General features: G+C 39.0%; 1 protein-coding gene across 3 annotated transcripts in view; it reads left to right on the forward strand.

Annotated features, from left to right (window-relative positions):
- The window catches only part of LOC143298824 (E3 ubiquitin-protein ligase RNF213-like), a 232,974-nt gene that overhangs the window by 72,024 nt on the left and 142,571 nt on the right, over positions 1 to 18,379 (forward strand). For all 3 annotated transcript variants that reach the window (XM_076611814.1, XM_076611815.1, XM_076611816.1), the window contains exons 21-26: positions 4,090 to 4,254; positions 6,681 to 6,896; positions 7,336 to 7,561; positions 10,005 to 10,175; positions 14,200 to 14,362; positions 18,003 to 18,142. In XM_076611814.1, coding sequence (XP_076467929.1) covers positions 4,090 to 4,254; positions 6,681 to 6,896; positions 7,336 to 7,561; positions 10,005 to 10,175; positions 14,200 to 14,362; positions 18,003 to 18,142 — 1,081 coding nt within the window. The remainder of the gene's footprint in view (positions 1 to 4,089; positions 4,255 to 6,680; positions 6,897 to 7,335; positions 7,562 to 10,004; positions 10,176 to 14,199; positions 14,363 to 18,002; positions 18,143 to 18,379) is intronic.

Here is an 18,379-nt window from a genome sequence, read left to right on the forward strand (position 1 = left end):
ATATAACTCTCTTTCTCTCTCAGTCTCTCTCTCTCTCTCTCTCTGTCTCTTTCTGTTTGCATGATGTGAATCACTTACTAGATTCTGATGTTAACTGTGGTTTGGACAGGTTTGTTCATGCTTTCTTTGAGATGGCTGCATGATCTGAACTATTTGAAAAGGTCATAAGAAAGGTAATGAGTGGTTCAACAAAGAATGTAATCAAAAACAAAAAAAAGGAAGAACTGTCCATGAATAGGAAACAGACAGATAACGAATTGTGCATAAAAAAAAAAAGATTATTAATAAGATTTCAAAGGTGTAAAAGAAAAGAAGATAAAAAAAACCCAAAACAGATGTATGTTAAAGAAAGGAAAGCATTTAAAAAAAAAAAGAAATGGAATTTGATGAAATAAGGACAAAAAAGCTAAAAGAATCTGTTAATGGCTCAGAATTCTTTTAGTCATTAATAGAAAAAAAATGCTTTGGTGTTTGTTGGGTCCAAATATGTTTCCTTTTTTTTTTCTTTTTTATCAGTGAAATAGCATTTGAGTTATCAAGGAAAGGTAGACATTCAAATCATTCCAAATGCTGTTGAAATATTTTTGTTATCATTTGCTGATGATGTAGTTCTCTTGTCTTGAACAATTTTGGGACTTTCAGATCAGTTAAATGTGTTTTTGTTTGTTTGGGTTTTTTTAAACAGAAGCAGATTATTTGTGCTTAACTGTGAACCTTGATGAAATAAATGTTATGTTTTTTTTCATATGAGAGGTCACATGTCTGCTTTCTTTATGTACTTAGGCTTACTGTTTACTACCAGATTGTGTCAGTTAAGCCATAACTTGACAAAGGATGAAACTTCTCATAACGGTAAGGAAAGTGTATGGGAAATACTTCAGACAATGGGAAAGTTAATCTGCATTGATGTTAATGTGTTCTGGAGATTGTTTGATTAAACAGTTGAACTAGTACTTACATATGCAGCTGAAATTTGGGGGTTATAAAAAAAAATGAGGAGGTGGAAAGAGTACATACTTCTGCAGTTAAATGTTTTCTTGGTGTTCCAAAACACGCTTCAAAGTTCTTCTTTTCAAATCTAAATCTTTTTTTAGATTTATTCAATATATAATCAAAAATACAGAGTCAAAATAGATTTATTTTTGAAATAGACCTACAACAACAAGAACACACACACACGCACAACACACACACACACACACACACACACACATACACACACAGATTTTATATCAGAAGCTTTAAAGATCAGGCAAAAAATACTACTCACAGATACAAATTGTGTGATTAGATAGATTTGACATTTTCCTCTGTAACCTAACTATATGGAATCTGTTTCATTGGTGGATGAATGAACATTATTTGTTATAATGTGTTGGGTGGCGTGTTTGTTGCTACCATTTTTTTTTCTTCAAAGTTCAAGAAAAGAACTTTTTTGGTTTGTTTCAACATTTGCTCTCACCATATTCATAATCACAATGTTTTGTTATGCAGCAAAAATATGTTGACCCATTGACACTTGTCATAAGGACCTTATGACCAATGATATTAAAGTGTCAGGTGTCTCCCTCACTGTCTCTTTTCTTCTTCTTCCATCTTCCCTCCCTCACTCTCTCCCACTCCTTTGAGGTAATTGTGTTGCTAGGACCCCTCTTGTTGTGGTGGATATGTGAATATTCTCTCTCTCTCTCTCTCTCTCTCTCTCTCTCTCTCTCTCTCTCTCTCTCTTCTTGAATATAAATACTGACAAGACTAAAGTGATGGTTTTTCGAAAAGGTGGCTTTTTGGGAAGATATGAAAAGTGGAATCTCAATGGAAATGCTCTAGAAGTAGTGAATGAATATAATTATCTAGGGTTTGTTTTTACGACAAAAATGAGTATAAACAAAGGAGTAGGGATTTTAGCAGCAAAAGGCAAACATGCATGCATTGACTGTATAAAATATATAACGAAGCTGAATGATATTTCCAAAGGATGTTTTTTCAAAATATTTGATGCTCAGGTACAACCCATTCTTTTGTACGCTTCTGAGATGTGGGGCCTTAACAGACTTGATAATATTGAGAAGGTTCATTCCTTTGCATGTAAACGTTTTTTGAACATACCACATAGAGTACCAAACAAGTTTGCATACGGCGAATTAGGACGTTATCCACTGTATATAAATAGTGCAACAAGGTGTATCAAGTACTGGTTAAGGTTGCTGAATATGAATGTGCACCGATTACCCAGACAGGCATATTTGATGTTGTTTAACTTAGACGAAAGGGGAAAAAAATGTCTTTAGTAAAAATACTTTATTTAGACTTGGGTTTGGATATGTCTGGTTGCAACAAGGCATTGGTTGTGAGCAAACATTTTTGTCATTATTTAAGCAAAGAATGAAAGATATATTTATGCAGGAGTGGGACGAGTCAGTAATGTCTAAAGATATATAATATATCATAACTACAGACTGTTTAAAACTGGTTTTCAGTGTGAGCAATATTTTGACTTTGTGGATAAAAAATGTTTTAGGGGCTGTTTAGTAAAATTGCGGCTTGGTTTGCTCCCAATAAATGGATCATTTTTTTAGAAGAACATTCAAATGTAATTCAAATTACGCATGTAAGTGTTGTAATGTGATCAAAGATGAAAACCATTTTATAAACAATTGTGTCCTATACAATAACCTGCAGCAAAAACATCTTAACTCTGAAGGTCAATGGTATGTTCACTTGCTGAAGAATGGTTCTGTTTACAGTATTAGTAAACTCTGCATTTATATATTTAATGCCCTTAAGATATGACAGGAATTCTGTGACAACAATGATGAAAGTTAGAATTAATTTACTAAGCACAAGAAGCACTTTTGTTCTACAGGTTTAAGTTAGTACGTATTTTACATTTTGTTGTGGCTGAGTGATCACCATATTGTGTACTTTTGACCTCTTTCTAGGGGCCGGAGGCCTGGAGAGTTTTGTTCTTGTTCTTGTTCTCTCTCTCTCAGTTCATTCATTCATTCATTTATTCATTCATTCATTCATCTTCCCTCCTTCCTCTTTCACCCTCTCGCTGACTCCTTTGAGACATGTGATCTAAGTTCTGGATCTGAGTAATGAGAGGGATGGGTTCTATATTGTTGACAAGATTGTATTGTTGTCAAGAACCTGTTGTCTGACAGAATCTCAGTAGAGTGTTATGATGTGGTTGGTCTGTGATGTTAGCAAGAGAAGGGGAGGAGGCCCCTCGATGTATTCCCTGTGATGAGCCTCACATTGTGAAACACGTGTTCATTAACTGCTGGGATCTGCATGACATTAGAAACAGACATTACATGGCAGATTCTTTGAAGACTGTGTTCTGTGATGTCCCTCTGTGGATGCTTATATATAGACTTCTTAGAAGAATTCAGAAGTGAAAATTTTCAGTCAGATTTGAACGTTTTAAACTGAAAGATTTTTTTATACTTTTTTGAGTGAAAAGATTGAAGCAGTGATTAGTTTTTATTGTACTTTTTTTCCCTTCACTTGAAGTAGTTCCTAACATGACGATAGCCTTGAGATGGCCTTAATGGTTGGCAAGGCTCTCATTTGTGGATGTGGTGTTGATTGGGTCCAGCTGTATATGATGTATCTGGCAGCCATGAAATGTGGTTAGTTCAAACCATAAACATGTGTTTACGACTTGCAGGTCTTGACAATGTCCTTGGTGCTAACAGGGTCAAAATGTAAGAGATAGAAATGTCTTAATGCTAATACGGTCTGTGGTGTTGACAGATTGTGCAGTGTTGTTGACAGCCTGTTGTTGACAGGAATCTTGTTTTGAGAAATGGATGTTTGACAGTATGGATTTGAGTAGAATGAGTGTGATAACAGTCCTTTCATTGTTGAATAGGTTACGCTGTGATTATTGTGCCATGAGACCAGTTTTTTGTAGGTATACTTTTGAGTGTTTATGAGTTTTGGACTTGGCCTGGTATCATAGACTGCATTATTGACAATGCTTAGGTCCAAGGTTTTGACTTCAAAAGTCTGTGATGGTGACTGGGAAAAGGCCGGTCTTGTTAATGGGTTCTGTGTAGTAAACAAAGTTTGTGCTGTTGACAGGATCTGGGTGTGAATGATGTGATATGCCTGGAGGTACCAGCGGATGAGGAAGAGGACACAGGACGCACATACAGCTACCAGGACCTGCTAGACCTTCAGAGTAGATTGATGCTGGTTGTGGGACCTGAGGACCAGGACCGGACCAGTGTTGACAGATTCATATCTGTGAGTTGCAGGAGATGAAAATTTTGTACATGCAGGATATTCAAGAGAAGATGAAAGTGTTGTATTAGCCGGATTTTTAGATAGATCATTAAGTCCCCTTTCCTCATAGAGTTGGGGTTTGTTTGTTTTTTAGCCCAATGTTTTATTGCAAAACTGTAAGTAGCTTACATCATCCATTGGCCCAGGCATGCATAATTCTTAAGTATTAGTCTTTAAATACATATGCTGTTTAAAAAAGAAAAGATATATGGGGTGGAGAGGTGTTCGACACCCCGTTCAGTTTCAGTCAATAGAAATTTAAGCTAGACCTAAGTTGGAAGTCAGAGTTTATTTGAGAGTATCATGAGCCTGGGTGTGACCTTGGAGAGACAGGAGTAGAGGTTTGGTGTACAGTGTTCAGAGTGCCCAGCGCAGTTACATTTTACAGAGAGTGTAGATTTCATTTCTTATCAAAATCTATGACAGTCATATGCTGATGATTATCTCAGTTGAATTTTGCCATCCTAAGATAAATCTGGCTTGATTTTTCTGATTATCACTCACCTTGGGCTTGTGATTTAAGCAACATAGGAAACTTCAGACCTTATTCTGGTGGCATAAATAATTTCCCCACAACACTGAACCAAAGGAAATGAGGGAAAACATACAACATTATTAGTTTTTAATCCATCACTGTCAGAATGAAATTTGGAGTGGTAGTTCTTTAGTGAAATCATGTGAATACGCCAACTGCTTTCATGATGGTCTGCAGAGTTTGGACCCACACATTTGCAGCTCAATGTGCAGGCTGTTCTGATGCAGTGGCTGGCAAAGTTATTCTCATCTATTTCAACAGCTGCCTAGAATGACATTAACCTGTCTGGGGAAAAAAACGTTTGTCTCCCCACAGGTACACAGGGTTTTGCAAAGCTGATGAAAAGTTCAGTTCCTTTCCCATGGTTGTAAGGGTTTCATTTTTTTTCTGATATGTATAACTGCGACCGGTAGGTGTCTCATTTTATTTGAACTGAATGAACCAGCATGTTCAGTTTGTAAACCAGACCCAGGATTCTTTTTTCAGTTCTTAAAATGGAACACATTTACTGTCATATATGTTCATATCAGGAATGAACAAAGAATGCAGTGATTGACCCCTTTGTCCTCTTACAGAAGTACATGGCACAGTGGGGTCAAAGTTTCAGAGAAAAATCACTGACTGGGCACTCAGAATTTAAAGACAATAATATTTACACACCAGATTTCTTTGTATTTAGGAGAGATGCTGATCCCATGTGTGTGTGTATGTGTTTGTGTGATACCAGCAAGTGGCTTCATGTTTCCTCCTGAAGAGATCATCAAACTAGCCCAACATGCTTGAATACACATTGAGCTACTGACATATATCCATGCACCATACACTTGTGTTCCTACCATCCAGGTACATATGCATTCCTTTTCAGCTGTGTCTTCTACTTTCGGAATCAAGCTGGAGACTCAAGTGTAAACTCTGTTAACTAGTCATTCTTTTATTCTCAGGGGAAAAGATCTCCAGGTGTTTGATACATATGACAAGATACACACTATTAAACATATTCTAATGAGGTGCACAAGTGACAACTGCCAAATAAAATTTCTTCATCAAACCTTGGAATGTCTTGCACAGAGATGTTTCCTTCTGACAATGTGTAGCTTTGTGAGTGGAGGCAATCTTCCCCTGCCACTGATTTTCACAAATAATGATAATAATCATCATGAAAGAAAGGATAATAATAATACAGATGATAATAATAATATCATTTATTTTCAGTCCAATATCGTCATCTTAGATGAACGGACTATAAATGAATAAACAAACGTGGAGGCAATCAATGTTACAAAATGTAAGACAATATTAAGTATACAGTTGATTCCAGTGAATTGTAAGGATGTCCATTTGAATGGGCTTATGTTTTTTTTAACATTTCTGTACTGTTGATCTGTTTCAAGATATTTTATATTAACAAAACTGAACAAAAGGCAACTGTCATTAAATGTCCTTTGTGACTGACACGCTGCAAAGCATCATTTACTAAACAGTTTTGTGAAAAATTAATCCCTGACTGAGATAACAATAAGAAAATGTCAACAATCATGATTAACATACTGACTTGGGCTTTAGTAGAGATATTTTCTGTGCACTTAAGTTCAAATGTTATTGAGAAGCAACTGGATAGAAAAAGTCTCTTTCTTTTGTCTTCTTGCAAAAATTAATGTTTCGGTCCCCATTGAGTTTATGCATGTTGAGTGTTGAAAGTCGGCATGTTTTTAAGTGATGAGCAAGTGTGTGTGTGTGTATGTTTGTGTGTGTTTTTGGTTTGCATGTGTGTTTGTGCGTGTGTGTGTGCCAGAACTTGAGTGTGTATTTGTGAATGTGGATGTGCTTAATCTTCAGTCTCCCTCTTGTGCAGGTGATGGACAGTGTCGTCCGACTGGTCAGAACATACATTCATCTCTGTCAAAATGGTTGCATGCTGTTCCTGAAATGGATGGTCAAGTTCTTCTTTGACCACACACGTGGAGTCTGCTGCATTGTTGAGTTTGTTCATGACAGCGATGAAGTCCGACTCCTGAAGGGTATGCAGAATGTACAAGAGGCACAGACATTGGAGCAGTACCTGGCCATGGTAAAAAATAGAGCATGGTCTGACTTGTTAGAGAAGAAACAGTGTTGCTGTTTAGTTTCAGTCATAATGAAGTATTCAGAGGAGTGTTTGTCAAATTAATCCATTTTGGGGGATAGAAATGGAAATTAGAGAGATCACCAGAAATCAGTTTTTGAATCAGATTTTCATATTTACCAGAAAGTGAAAAAGCAGCATATCAGTTCAGTCAGTCTTTTTTTCTTTTTCTTTTTTTTTTCATTGTTGTTGTCATTCCTGGATACACTGATATGTTAAAAAAGTTAATTTCTTGAATTTCATTTCTGCATGTGCAGACTATATTGTATGGCATTTACATTCTCTTTACACATTCAGAAATTAAAGAGGAGGTTCTTTGCATAGGTTAATTTTCTTGTGTACAGTTCATACAAAAGGAAAATATGCATACATATATGTATTTTAGGTGGCTGAATTCCTGGACAACAGCCACGACAGTTGGATGCGGTATGTTGCCCAAGCACGCATCAGCCATGAAGAGCTGAACATATACACGATGGATCAGTTGGTCTTTCTCCAAGAACAACTGGCGAAGAAGGAACTGGGGAAGATTTCTCCACATATCTTCCCTCTTCTGTCCTTGCTGTGCACAGACTGTTCACCAGACACTCTTCAAGCAGCCATTGAGAAAGGTTGGCACCTGACTATGCTCTTGACGTTTCTGCACCTTGTGGTTGCAGTAGACTTGCTAATTCATTGATGCATGTAATTTTTAAACAGCTTTTGACAGTATGTGGTTGTGTAGTGTTTTATTGACAATGGTTTGCATTTATTTCATTTTGGCATATGTATTAAACAGTGGTTTGGAACTTTGTACAAAAATGTCACTTCTTGTGATTTGGCCAGTGGTCAGTATTCCAGATGGTTTAGACTGGGGAAAAAGGTTGTAGACAAGGTGATCCACTTTTTGACCTACATGTAATATGTACTGATATATTGTCATTCATGATTGCGAATAACAAAGATATTTAAAGGGATGAATTAAGAGGTGTTGAATTCTTGTTATCACAATTTGCAGATAATACTACTTGTTTTCAGATGTATGTGAGGTGTCAATAGTTAGTAAATATTTATCGTATGCTTCCTCCCTAATGTTAAGTTCAAAAGATAACAATGATAAAACCCAGTGACTTGGATAGGTGGTAAGAAAATTGAGGACACACACCAACAGATACGCCTGCCTGCCTACTCTTCCATCGGTCCGACAGGAGACTCCATTAATAACATTTTAACGTAAGCCACTTTAAAGAAAAGAGAAAAAAAAGGAATCAGGAATTTTTATGGCTTTTGGAATAATATCTTCTGCAAACATCAATAGAACAGAATCATTGATTAAAATATGCTGATCACCTTTTTTATACTGTTGAAAAAGAACCCTAAAACAGTGGAGAGGAAGAAATTTTACTACCCTTGGAAAACAACCACAATATAAACTTTTGTCTTTTTTTCATGATAAAACCTATTCATCTTTTTGAGCTACACTTCAGCCAGTAATTCATAAATGTTGATATGCATTTAATTAAAAAAACATTATTTGAATGTTTGAAATGAATGTTTCCCGCATATCTGTTGTGCATGTGTGTGTGTGTGAGTAGGTGTGAGTATGTGAGTGTGCGCATGTATGTCTGTATGTCTGTTTACATTCATTTGCTTATTTGTTTATTTATCTATTATCATTATTGTCTTTTTATTCATTTATTTATTTTCCTGCATTTTATTTTATTTTACTGTCTATCTGCTTATCTTTTCTTTTAATGTTATCTGTTTGTTTATTTATTCATTGATATAGTTATCTATTCATTTATTGATTTATTTATTTGTGTATTTATTCATCTTTTAATTCAATGTTGTATCCATTATGCACTTTTTTCCTTTCTTTTTTTCTCAAGGCCTGACTAAGCATGTTGGGTTACGCTGCTTGTCAGGCATTTGCTAAGCAGATGTGGTGTAGCGTATATGGATTTGTCTGAACGCAGTGACACCTCCTTGAGTATCTGAACTGTACTGAACTGAACTGAATGTTTCCTGAGAATGAGTCACACACTATGCATGTTGCTTACATGAAATGATCTTTTCTTACATCAGATTATATTGTTGAAATGGATGAACTGAAGATCATATTTGTCTTGATGATTTAGTGTACTATGTTCTTACAAATGGAAACTGATTCTAGGAAGAAAAAAAGTCAATTAAAACTCACATAAGATGAAATTTGATGAACAACAGCTTGTCACTACCTTTCATCTCTTCATCCCTTCTTGTCTGAAGTGCCATATAGCAAGTTCAGTCATCACCAAGAAAAGAAAATGAGAATGGCTTAGTGATGGGTGACCTACTCGTGACCTACATGATTATATCAGTTCAAAAGAACCTGGAAAGTAGTTTTGGCTATGCATTTTCAAGTTTAAGGACTCCATTATTATTAATGTTTGTCAGAAGCCTTTGTTGTGACTGCACTGAGTTGATTCAGCAATAATTAATGTTTTAATGCTTAATATCTGCTAATGTTTTTAGTGTAATATATTGCACAAACATAGTTTCTGCTTCCTTATTATGATATGCATATGATCAGTACCAGATGCTTTTAAATGCAGAGGCACACTGAAGCTGACACTATAAAAACCTCAGAAATTTGAACTTGTCTGGAATATATGATATGCTGTGATTTATTTTTTGTAAATGTAGACAATGCCATAATGATTATTATTGCAGTCTATTTATCAATCCACAATTATTCCACCAATCACAATATGAATGGGGTTTTTTTTTTTTTTTTTTGTTTTTGGTTTTTTTTAAGATTATAATAATACTGAAACCTTCCCAAATAATGTTGTTGCTTTTTTTCCACTTCAGTGCTTTGTTTGCTTGTTATTATGGCAAATCCATTTTGAATCACAAATGAGTCAAGAAGACTCTGCTTTCTCTGTTTGTTTTTGTCTGCACATTGATTTTTTTTGCAAACTCGGTTGGAGTCATATATAAGTCATAAAGACTTTGCTTCTGTAGTTCTTTGTGGATGGACAAAAGCCTTTTTGCCTGATTCTGGTTCAAACATCGATTCTTATCATGTTGCAGCTGCGGAAATGATGGAAAACATAACTGAGGGGCCAGAAGTGGATGAAGCTGCTGATGAAGAATCAAAGAGGATGGCTGAATTTATCGGGAAAATGCAGGAAAATGGTTTTTCCCGACAGTTAGCTGTCAAAGCACTGAAGAACGGTGTGGAACCATCATACATTGATGAAGGTTTGCTACACATTCTGAATATTTTTCACATTGTTACCTTCTTGCTTCATGCATTCAGTCCCTTCAGCGCATTCAAAACTCTGCTGCCCAACTCATCCTCAGAAAGAAAAGATCTGAGCTCATCACTCCTTTTTTGCAACACCTCCATTGGCTCCCTGTCTCCCACAGAATAAAGTATAAGATCAGCATTCTATGTTATGAATGTATTCATAAATCTGCCCATTCCTATCTCTGTGGCTGCTTCACCTCTACACCCCATCTCGCTCTCTACGATTGGCTTCAGATCCACTCTGTTTAAGTATACCTAGATTCAAACACTCTGCTGTTGGCCACCGTTATTTCTCTGTCTCTGGACCTTGCATTTGGAATGAACTTCCTCTTTCGCTTCGTCACCACATTCAGTTCTTTCAAGTCTGGCGTTAAAACCCACCTCTTCCCAAAATAGCCTCCCTCCCCTACCTCTTCCTTGTCTTCAGTTTCTCCAGTTTCAGAGTTAAGCATGCTTGTGAATGATCAGTGTGGAAGCGCTTTGATTTGTCTCTGCACAAGATTCAGCCCTATATAAATACTATTATTATTATTCTACCATTCTGAATTTTGTTGTGTATCATCTTCTCCTTTTTCTTTTATCCTTCCACTTTTGTAATAACAGGCCAGCTTAAAGATTTGATAATCACAGGTGTCCACAAATTATCTACTTGTGTGAAAGCTGCTGCTGAATGATATTTCTTTCTTTTTTTCATTCACTTTTTTTCATGGTCAAAGTGAAAATACTTCATTAGATATTGATAACAGTGCAATGTTATAACAAGTAATAAGCATTAAAATTATAATAAACTTTTAATTGATGACACTTGGTTGAGTTAATGTGTCTCAAGCAACACAACTGGTAAAAAAAAGAATATATAGAATGATATATCTAACTGATGCAGCTACCAATTGTTTTTAGGATACTTCCTGGTTCTGAAGTAACAGATTTGAAATTGACAGTTCCACAGTTACTGACAATTTGAAATGGAATCTGTGGTTCTTTTTTCTGGATCTGGATCTAGATCTGGATCTGGATGCATATGTCTCAGGAGCCAATCAACGGCTATAAATGCAATGGAACAGGGAGAGCGCAAAAATAGTTTTAAAGACCACCACTTTGTCCTAATAGTCTTTCCTACAGGTTCAGGTCTCAATGAGTAGCCACAACAGGTATTTACAGGTTTAAAAACTGGTTTAAAATCTCTTCTGCTGTCTAGATGCTCAGGAGGCAGGTGATGTTAATCTGCCAAGCGCTGATGTAAATGCACTGGCAGAGCCTGCTCTGACGATGTCCTCCTCCAGATGGTTCCAGTCCATCACTGTCTGCACGAAGAAGGAATGTGCGTACTGTTCTGTGTTACTGATAGGTAGCTGGAAGCCACGAGTGTTTCTGACCACGCGGCATTCAACGATGTTAGAAACTTCGAAGTCCTCAGACTTGAGGGGTTGTATCCGTCTGCAGCCAGCACTCACAAGGGTCAGGAAGTTTTTTGGGGGGAATGGCGGGGATGAGATCTCCAGCTATCTTGTACATCAGGCTTAGTCGTGCCTGTTTGCGATGATCAGCCAGTGGGGGGAGGCTTATACAACCTGGTTTTCTGGTCCAGTAGTCCTTTGTGATGGAGCGTGCTGCCTGTCTCTGTACCCTCTCCAACTTCTCAATGTCCTGTTGGTAGTATGGATCCCACACTGTTGCTGCATATTCTAGTCTGGATCTCACTAGTGCAGTGTACGCCAGGGGCCTACACTCCTTTGGGCAATTCCGGAGATTCCGGCTTAAGAAGCCCACTGTTGATCCAGCTTTTCAAAAGATGTTGGCAGTATGTTGTCCCCATTTTAGGTCATCTGAGATGAGCACTCCTAGGTATGGATTTTGCTGAACCTGTTTCAGGAAGACTCCGTTGAGGCTGTACATACAGGTTGACTTGCTCCAGGAGGACAGGATGTAACATTTCTGTTCATTGAAGCGCGTCCCCCATCTCTTGGCCCAGTCCTTAAGGTGTCTCAGGTCTTCCTGCAGGGTGATGGGGTGCTGAAGGGTGTCAGTGTTGTGGTACAGTAGGCAGTCGTCCGCGAAGCATCGTACTTTTGACTTCACTGCTTCCTGTAGGTCATTGATGTGGCACAGGAAGAGTAATGGACCCAGCACTGTTCCCTGGGGGACACCGGAGTCGACAGCTACCTTGCCTGATGCCTCTTCCTCCAGGACTACTCGCATCCTCCTTTTCGTCAGGAAGTTGGTAAGCCATTCATGAATAGGTCCTCATACTCCGTAGTGATCGAGTTTGTGGAGTAACTTGTTATGAGGTACCGTGTCAAAGGCTTTACTGAAGTTCAGTATCACCACGGTCTGCTTCCCAGCATCGTAGGACTCAAAGAGATTGTGCATTGTGGTAATTAGCTGCGTCTCACAAGAGTAGCCGGATCTGAAGCCGTGGTTCCTGTCTGTCAGTATGTTGTGCCTCCCCATATGGTTTCGAGGGTGACGAAAGATGATGTGTTCAAGGAGTTTACAGGCCACTGAAGTTAGAGAAACTGGCCTGTAGTTCTGTGCCTTGTTTCTGTCTCCCTACTTGAAGACTGCTGAGATGTTTGCTGACAACCAATCCTCTGGTAACTGGCCCGTGTGTATGGAGCACCTGTAGATGCAGGTCAAGGCAGGAGCGATGGCGTCAGCGCAGGTCTTGAGGATCCTGTTTGGTATTCTATCCGGTCCACATGCTTTTGCTGGATTCAAGTTCTTCAGTAGCTTGGCTGTGCCATTTGTATCGATGATGAGCTCATCCAAAGTTGGAAAGGGTGCCCCATTCATCTTGGGAAGTGGCGTGCTATCATCTGGTGTGAAGACAGATTTGAACTGATCCAACAAGATCTGTGCTTTGGTCACGCCATTACTCTGGAGGGTCGTGTCTTTCTTTAGTGGTGCCACACCAGTACTGTCTTGGTGTCTAGACCTGACGTACTTCCAGAAGGGCTTCGTGTTACTATTCCGAAGTCCTTCTATTGTGTTGTTGATGTACTTCCACTCTATAACTGTCATCCGTCTCCTGCATTTTTTTTTGGAAAAATCTGTAGTTCTCCCATTTTCTGGTCTTCTTTGCTTGCTTATACAGTCTTTTCTTATTCCTGAGCAGGCATTTGACCTCTTTGTTGATCCATGGGTAGCAGTGGTTTCTCCGTTGTGTGTATGAGGGGATGTTTTCTTCCATGGCTGAGAGCACGACGTCTTGAAGTCAGTTCACATGTTGTCTATGCGGGTTCCTTCTTCGTCCATTTTGTTGATCCTCTCTGTGATACGCCCTATCCCTGCATTCAGGCTGTCCCAGTTTGCTCTAGAGTACAAGTAGCAGCGTTTAGATTTGACCCTCACTCACTGTGGCTGGGTATCAAAATCTGTCACTACTGCCTCATGGTCTGATATTCCTGGAACTGAAACGGAGCTTTTCAGGAGGGATGGATTCATCGTGCAAACAAGGTCCAATATATTGTTTTCCCGCGTGGGCTCATCATGTACCTGTGTGAGCTGTGCTGCTGCCGTCAAGTCTGTCAGGTCCTGCTGGATCTGGGGCTCCTGGGTTCACAGTAGCTATGTTCCAGTTGATGTCTGGACATCTGTTTTGAGTTCCCGGTAACCTTTTTTTTTTTCAAACTTGATAGATGAATCAACTTTGGCTTCCTATGAAGTTTCTATTTTTCTGTGAATGTTCTTCATTGTCTTAATTAGTTGACAGATCTCTGCAGAGTGGCACTGGAATGAAACTTTCCTACAAAACAACAAAACAACGACCTTTTATCAGAGACAATAGAGAAAATACATTGGCTTTATATTTTTATGTATGTTCAATGGCTCTTTATTTTTGCTTAAATGCTGTAGTATGTTTTTTTCTGAATGTCAGACATTTTTGGGGAGTGTAGTTACTAGAAACAAAGTCATAGTGTATCAGCTTTTCTTTTGCAATGAACAAGATTTGTAGCCATGTTTTCTTTGGTACAGGTGTAACTTGGTGTATGCTGCATGAAGAAGAAGAAGTGGAGGAGGAGGAGGAGGAAAAACCTGAAACTAAACCTAACCTCTCAGCTTCCACAACCATGCTCAACACGTCCATGTTGGATGGGACCATCAGCACTGCTTTGCAGCTGTTGGATGCCTTGTCTGAGTGAGTTCCTATTTGGCAGCTTAGACGTGGTACTGCAGTGTTAATTACAGGTTCAGATTATTGGGTTTTTTTAGTTATTTTTGTTGTTGCTGCCTCATCATCTGTGTCTTTTCAGTGGCATTACTCTTATGTTGTTTATACTAATCCACCATATACAACCACACTTAGGTTCTATCACAGCCCCAGCAATAGCACTACATAGGTAGTGATCAATGTTAGGCCAACATAAGGTCACGCATCTGAGGAGATTCAGCACTGCTGCTAAGTCACTTTGTTGATGTTTCACGATTCAGCATGAGCAGGACACCACACAGTAAGCCCCCCTACTGATAACAATAATCTCTTTGTTATGAAAGCAGACTGAGTGAATATCCATCAGGATGTCAGATTATACTTGTTTATGTGGTCCAAAATGCTTGCTATGTGCAGTTAAATGAATTGTGAGGCAATACTAAGTGTTCATGATGCTGGACCTACCAACTGCTTACAGAATTTTACAGACTCAGACTGTAAAACACACACCCTTGGAAAAAAAAATCCAATTCAATTAATACAGAAGTTGCAGCATGTAGTAAAGTATACATCAAAATAATAAAGAGAAGTGAAACAGATAAAAATTCAAAGAAACAAAGCTATTTTTTTGTTCTTGGAGAAGCCTGAGAAATCACTCACAAAATCATGAGATAATTTATTGTCCTTAAAAGGAGATGCTAGGTGTGGTGGCACAGAGTCCAAAATACAACAAAGAAATTGATAAGATTTAGTAAAATGTCTCCACTACTTATGCACACCATTGGTCGCAGCAGAGTTGTGCCCCTGAAAACATTGAATATACATACATGCACACTCACACAGCCATCCATACACATACTTTATTCCTGCAAGAAGCCAAAAAAAAATCTGACTCCTCAATATTACTGACAAACATGAAGTACAAGTCAAGCATTGATGGGCTGATCACTGCTGCAGTCTTGTTTCCACCTTCAGCCATTGTCAAGACTATGACATCATCATCCTCAGAACTCTCTTCACGTGTTGCAGTGTCTGCCTGCTTGTCTGCCTGCTTGTCTGCTCCATCTTCTTGAATCCATTCATGATTGTCATAAAGGAAACTTGCTGCCAGGCATACATGATCCACTGATAGGCTTCAGGCAGCAATGCAAGCTGTTTTTACTCTGATTCATGGGAAAGTTTTATTTGTTTTCTCTGCTGTGACCATCATAATTTAAGGTTCAGATTTCAACATTGATATGATTCAGATTCACGACAACATTCCAACAGAATTCAACCATCCGAAGAACAAGAGTGATGTTGGTGATAATAGAATTGCTTCAGTATTTCCAACATCTTAATGGTAATGTTTGAAAAATAAACGTTTTGGAGTAATATATATCATCCTTCAAATAAAATCACAATCTATGTTTTCATCAGAATTTTTTTTTTTTTTTTTTTTTTTTTTTTTACCAGTGAAAATTAACTCTTTAAAATAGGAGCTATGTATATTACTTGTGGTGAGTGATCAAGAAAGGCAAGTGTGTTCAGTAGTCTCTGGTGATTTAACAGATATCTGAAAAGGGACAGTCTATGCAGAAGGTGCTCATGGTTTATCCTAAATTATCTTCTGTAGATAACATAATGCAGGTATTAGCCCATCTAATACAAATGTACATTGCACTGGCAGCTGCAAGAGAAATGTCAGGAGCAAAATGCTGATCTGTTCTCCACCTATGTCGACCTCACTAAGGCCTTCGACACTGTGAGTAGAGAGGGACTGTGGAAGATCATGGCCAAGTACGGCTGCCCTCGGAAATTTATTTCCTTGGTCAGCCAATTCCATGAAGGCATGCAGGCTCGAGTCCAGGACAATGGCGAAACATCTGCTCCCTTTGCTGTCACAAATGGTGTCAAGCAAGGCTGCGTCCTGGCTCCAACACTGTTCAGCCTCATGTTCTCTGCAATGCTTACTGATGCCTTCAGAGATGGCAAACAGAGATGTACTGAACAGATGGCAAGTTGTTTAACCTCAGAAGGCTTCAAGCAAAAACGAAGGTCATGATAGACATCATCAGAGACTTTTTGTTTGCTGATGATTGTGCCCTCAACGCTGGATCTGAAGCTGACATGCAACTCAGCGTCGACAAGTTTGCCACTGCCAGCAGGAACTTCGGCCTTACCATCAGCATGAGGAAAACTGAAGTTCTCCATCAGCCAGCCCCAGGGAAACCCTACGTTGAGCCCAACATCACAGTCAACGGTCAGAGACTCAGTGCGGTGGAGCGGTTCACATACCTTGGCAGCACACTGTCACGAAATGCGACCATCGACGATGAAGTGAATGTCAGGATTGCAAGAGCAAGGGCAACTTTTGGTAGACTCAATGCAAATGTCTGGAACAGAAGAGGCATTAGTCTTGAGACCAAGCTAAAGGTCTACAGAGCAGTAGTTCTCCCCACACTACTGTACGCCTGCGAAACTTGGACAGTGTACCAACGACATGCCAAGAAGCTGAACCACTTCCACACAACATGCCTCAGGAAGCTACTGCACATAAAGTGGCAAGACAGGACCCCAGACACAGAGGTGCTCGCAGAAGCCACCCTTCCCAGCATCTTCACCATCCTGATGCAGTCCCAGCTTCGCTGGGCTGGACACGTGGTGCGCATGCCAGACCATCGGCTGCCCAAAAGGCTCTTCTATGGCGAGCTGCAACAAGGGAAGAGATCACACGGAGGTCAGAAGAAGCGCTTCAGAGATACTCTGAAAGTCTCTCTGAAAGTGTTTGATATCAACCCTGACTCTTGGGAGGAATCTGCAGTAGACCGTGACAAATGGTGCGCTGCTGTGCACAAAGGCGCCAAGTTGTGCGAGGCCAACAGGACTGCTGCAGCTGTTCAGAAGAGGCAGGCTAGAAAGTCACGGGCAAACAAGCTCCCTGACAATGGTATGCCTGTCTTTGTCTGCCCCAGCTGTCAGCGAACATTTCGTGCGCAGATTGGACTATTCAGCCATCTGCGCATTCACAGATAGATTCATGAGCATCCTCCCCCCCACCCCACCACCACCCTCCCCCCATGCCCCAGCTGGATGACAATGATGGTCATCATCGATCTCGATGGACACACCACCACATTGCACTGTTTTTTTCAGCAGTATGAGTATTCTTTGACAAACGACTGAACCATTTGATTTTTGCAACACTAATCGTTTACAAAAGTATAGAAATTTTGTGTCAGATTATTTTAATGTAAAGAAATTAGTTTTAGTGTGGAAATTGATGTTTATGATAACGCTGAATTAGGTTTAACTTTCTTTTTTTCTTTTTTTTCACATAATGTTTTATTGACTTACCATCACATTTTCATATTTGTCCAATACATTGTGCATGTATGTATGCATAAAGTGTGAATGAGTTTGTGCGTCTGCGTAAGTATGCGCATATGTGATTATGTGTAATTGTGTGTGTGTGTGTGTGTGTGTGTGTGTGGGTGTAATATATACATATAATGCTTGCAACCTACTTTTATGACTGATTTCACCTCCTTCAGTTTCTATTCTGAGATTCTGATTTTGATTCTGATGATTAAGCTGTCTGTGCAGTTTGTAGCGTTTGTTATCATGAGAAAAGATGCTGTCTGTGTAGGAACCAGTTGCAACTGGACAGTGTGAAGACACATCTGGAAGACATGTGGAAGCTGTTTTTGGAGAGGGTGACCTTCAGTGGAGAAGATTACCTCAGTCTCAAGCACATTGGTTATGTGCTCACAGTTTTGACTCAGGGAGGTCAGTTGGACAAAGTTTTCTAAAGTCATATTTGCCTTGTCTAAACACATCAGTCCATGATATATATACCTGGCTGTTGATACAAATGCCTCTTATTCAATGTTTTCATCAGTCTCTCTGTTTGCATGTCAATTTGTTTTTGTACTTGAATGGATTGGTGGATATTTAAAATTTAGGAAAAATGTATTGAGCTTGACCTTCAACTTGAATTAGGAAAGAAAAAAAGATTTTGTTATT

Source organism: Babylonia areolata, chromosome 24 (genome assembly GCF_041734735.1).
Source record: "Babylonia areolata isolate BAREFJ2019XMU chromosome 24, ASM4173473v1, whole genome shotgun sequence".
Taxonomy (NCBI): domain Eukaryota; kingdom Metazoa; phylum Mollusca; class Gastropoda; order Neogastropoda; family Buccinidae; genus Babylonia; species Babylonia areolata.